Source organism: Salvia hispanica, chromosome 3 (assembly GCF_023119035.1).
Source record: "Salvia hispanica cultivar TCC Black 2014 chromosome 3, UniMelb_Shisp_WGS_1.0, whole genome shotgun sequence".
Classification (NCBI taxonomy): Eukaryota; Viridiplantae; Streptophyta; class Magnoliopsida; order Lamiales; family Lamiaceae; genus Salvia; species Salvia hispanica.
Window position 1 is genome coordinate 17554427 of NC_062967.1, and position 3862 is coordinate 17558288.

Genomic DNA, 3862 nt, shown 5'->3' on the forward strand with positions numbered 1-3862 from the left:
AGTATTTATTTTTATGTTATTCCTATGTAAAATATATAATATACTCTATTGAATTTCACCGTTAGCTTTATTAGTCTTTATTATAGAAATTAGATCACCCACTACTGATCATGCTAATTGATTTTATCCAAAAATAGCATTTGGTTATATTTGTCCATATATAAAATATAATTATGGTATAGAGACATAAGGGTATTATGGCATAGAGACATTATGTCTCTAAATCACTACTCATGAATTAATATGCAATTCATCATTTGTGATCTATTGCTAATTTTGAGATCTGTATTCAATAGTACTTTCTAAATAAAACTTTTGTTTTATCTTCAAAAGATTTATATGTTTCACTTTACTCAATGGTGCACTCAGAAAATTTTAAACCACCTTCGATTATCTGAAAAAAATGTACTACATGGGCCAATACAAAAGGTAAAAATTAAAGTCAATTAATACCGAATAATGGAGTGGCATTTTAAGAGAGGGCATAGACCTAACTACTTAAAATTGTTTGGTATCATTCCAGCAAAAACTTTCATATTTTTAAACATCATTAAAACCAATACTAAAACTATAGATTCAACAATAAACATGTATCCATAAAAGAAATTAAACGGAGGATTCAATTCCATTATTTGACATTGATTGTACAACAAACAGTTTTCGGCATGTTCCAGCTTTGCATCAATGATGGTAAAGACGGACCGGTAGGCCTTTTTGGGGCTCCGGAATCATGGATCCGCTGACCTTCTCGTTCGGGTCGACCATTTCCCATCGGTAATTTTTCACAACATTGTGAACGAAAGTCAGCATCACTATCCTAGCATACTCGTTTCCCGGGCACATTCTCAGCCCTTTTCCGAACGGCATGTAGGTGTAAGGAGGAGGCGCTTCTCCCTCGTCGTATCTCGATGGGTTGAACCTCTTCGGATCCTTGAAATATTGAGGGCTCATGCAGGTCGTGCTCACGGTCCAATATACCTACAAATCATACATTTTGTCAAATATTTATCTCGCTCAAACATAATTATAAAATGCATACAATCTCTGAACTTGCCGTATCATACTCCCCCGTCTCTGAAAACTATGAACATTTGGTTCGACACGAGTTATAATGTATAATTGGTAAAGTAAGAGATAGAGAGATATAAAGTAGGCAAATTGTGTTAGTTGATAGTGGGCTCCACATCATTAATAGTGTAGTGTAATGGTATAAGTTGTAAATAAAATGATGTGTAAGGTAATGTGGTATTTTACTTTTCCAAATTTATAAAATTCAAATTTTTAGGGACGGACTAATAAGAAAATAATTCATACTTTTCAAGGAGTAATAATCCATTACCTTCCAACCCTTAGGAATAGTGTAGCCAGCATAAGTAAATTCCTCAATCACTTCCCTAAAAGTTCCTTGAAATGGAACCATTCTCATTGTCTCACATATCACATTCCATGAATATTTCATCTTCGCCATATCTTCCCAATGCAATGGCACTCCTTCCTTCTTAGCCACCGCAATCGCTAGTTGTTCTGAAATATAAAATCATTACTATATCAATTCAAATTTTATATTGTTAGTGAAAAACAAATTAGAGAATATTTTTTATGGATGGATATTATTCGTTACCTGCACGAACTCGTTCGTAGATATCAGGGTTCAGCCCTAGATGCTTCATCACGAATGTTATGGTGGTTGACACGTTGCCATACCCGGAGATCAAGAGCCCCATCATCTTATCCGCAATCTCGGATTCGGGCAAGCAGCTCCCGCTCGGGTCAGACGCCGCGATCATGTGCGACAAGATGTCGTGCATCGGCCCAGCTCCCTCGGCCATCGCCTCCTTCTTCTCCTCGACCACCGCGATGAGCTCCTTCCGGAGCGCTGCCGCAGCCTTGTTGGCGCGGTAAAACGTGGTCCCGGGCAAATTGAGCATGATAGATGCCATCCCCCGCGTGACATCATCGAAAGTTTCCACCAACCGCGCGATCCGGTCAGGGTTGTTTATCCCCAGGAAAAACTGGCATGCGATAGTTAAGGTAATTGTTTTTGACAGCGGGTAAAACTCCACGATTTTTTTACCGTCGCAGTGAATGTGCAGCTGCTTTTGCGTGATCAAATCCATTCCCGCCAAATAACGCATCAGGGCTTCCGGCTTGAGGAAACCGGGCTGGCGAACCACCTCCGGCATGTTGAGGGCGGGTTTGGGCTTGTTGGAGCGGAAGAGGTGCTGCATTGAGTGGGGGCGGAACATGCTGAATAGCTTCTCCTCGTTGGAGAAGAGGAATTTGTTGCCGGCGGGGCCGCAGATCACGGCGGTTTTCTCGCCGAGGATTTTGGTTTTGAACATCTCCGGGGAGTACTTTAGCATCCGATCGCCGACGAATTTCTCCGAATTGCCGAAGAGGAACTCCACGCTCTCGCCGATGATTGGCCAGCCGAAGCTTCCGGGTGGCAATCTGGCGTTGCCGGAGCTTCTGCGGCGGAGGAGGAAAAATGTGATGGCGATGAGGAGTATGGAAACCACTAATGTAAAAAGCTCCATACTGAAATTGTTTGGGTTTGTGTGAAGGGGGAGAGATGTTTATATTGATTAGAGTGGAGGTTAGTAGTTTAATGATTAATTGTGGGTTAATTGCTCCCTCCGTCCTTGATTAATTGTACCGGGCATAGGTTTTATAAAATGTAAAGAAAAGTTGGTTGAAAAAGTTAGTGTAATGTTAGACCCACTTTTTTGTTTTTGTTTTATAGTAAAATGTGAATGAAGTGAGTTAGTGGAATGTGAGACTTACTTACCATTTATGGTAAAAATGAAGTGTGATAATTATTGAGGGACGGACCGAAATATAAAAGAGTGATAATTAATCTGGGACTAATGGAGTATTTAATAATGCAAGTCAACTTTTGTGAATCACCAAAAATGCTCTTAATGGGATAGTGAAAAAGGTATCGTGGATGTGATTATACTTCAATTTCGTGAATATTTATGATATTTTAAAGTTTAGAGACTAGGTTGTTAATGTTCAATCAATGATTAATCGTAAATTTAATTAATTAATATGTGCAGTACACCAACCTAGCGTGTAGTATTTGTTTAACTTATTTTTGAACCGCTTCGTTTACTTTCTTTAATTTTTATTAGTCATAGTATTTGTATATTATAGCGTGGGATATTTATTACTAATAAGGGTGAATAAATCTATCTGTACATACAGGAAAGATGAGTTTTGGATCATTTTGGAATATTTATAAATTTTGGATATGAATTAAATTTTTATGAGATAGCAACTTTAATGCAAATATCGATATGAATTTAGTTTTTTTTTTTATTGAAATTTTTTTACTGAATTTACTAAGCAATATATTTTTATTTGGTTTTACATATTTATATAACGAATATTTATTATATATTTTTATGTTTTTAGAATTCGTACAATAATATTGTTTACGCCCTTCGTTTCCTCATAGTTGAGGCGAAACTTTTTAGTACATAGTTTAAGATAGAGATGTTGATTGTGTTAAATAAATAGATAAAAAAATAAGAGAGAAAATAAAGTAGAGAGAATAAAGTAAAAAAGTGAATAAAATAGAGAGACGTAAAGTAAGAGAGAGTAAAGTAAGAAAGAGAAAAAAGTTACTACTCCCTCTGTCCCAAGATATTAGACTCACTTCTTTTGGGCACAGGAATTTATGAGGTGTTCTTTAGTTGTGTAAGTGAAGTTGGTAGTAAAGTAAATGTTTAATAGAAATGGCTCAAATATGTTGGGATATCCTAAAATGGTATACGAGTCTAATATCTTGGGACGGAGGGAGTACTATATATGGAAATGACTCAACTATGAGGGTAATTCTCGAAATAGAAAAATGACT

General features: G+C 36.9%; 1 protein-coding gene across 1 annotated transcript; it reads right to left on the bottom strand.

Annotated features, from left to right (window-relative positions):
• Positions 1-575: 575 nt before the first annotated feature.
• Positions 576-2537, bottom strand: LOC125212910 (beta-amyrin 28-monooxygenase-like). The gene is made up of 3 exons (XM_048113204.1): positions 1622-2537; positions 1340-1524; positions 576-978 (listed from the first exon to the last, which is right to left on the bottom strand). The coding sequence occupies exons 1-3, from the start codon at positions 2535-2537 to the stop codon at positions 682-684; spliced, it is 1398 nt and encodes a 465-aa protein (XP_047969161.1). The 3' UTR covers positions 576-681.
• Positions 2538-3862: the final 1325 nt, after the last annotated feature.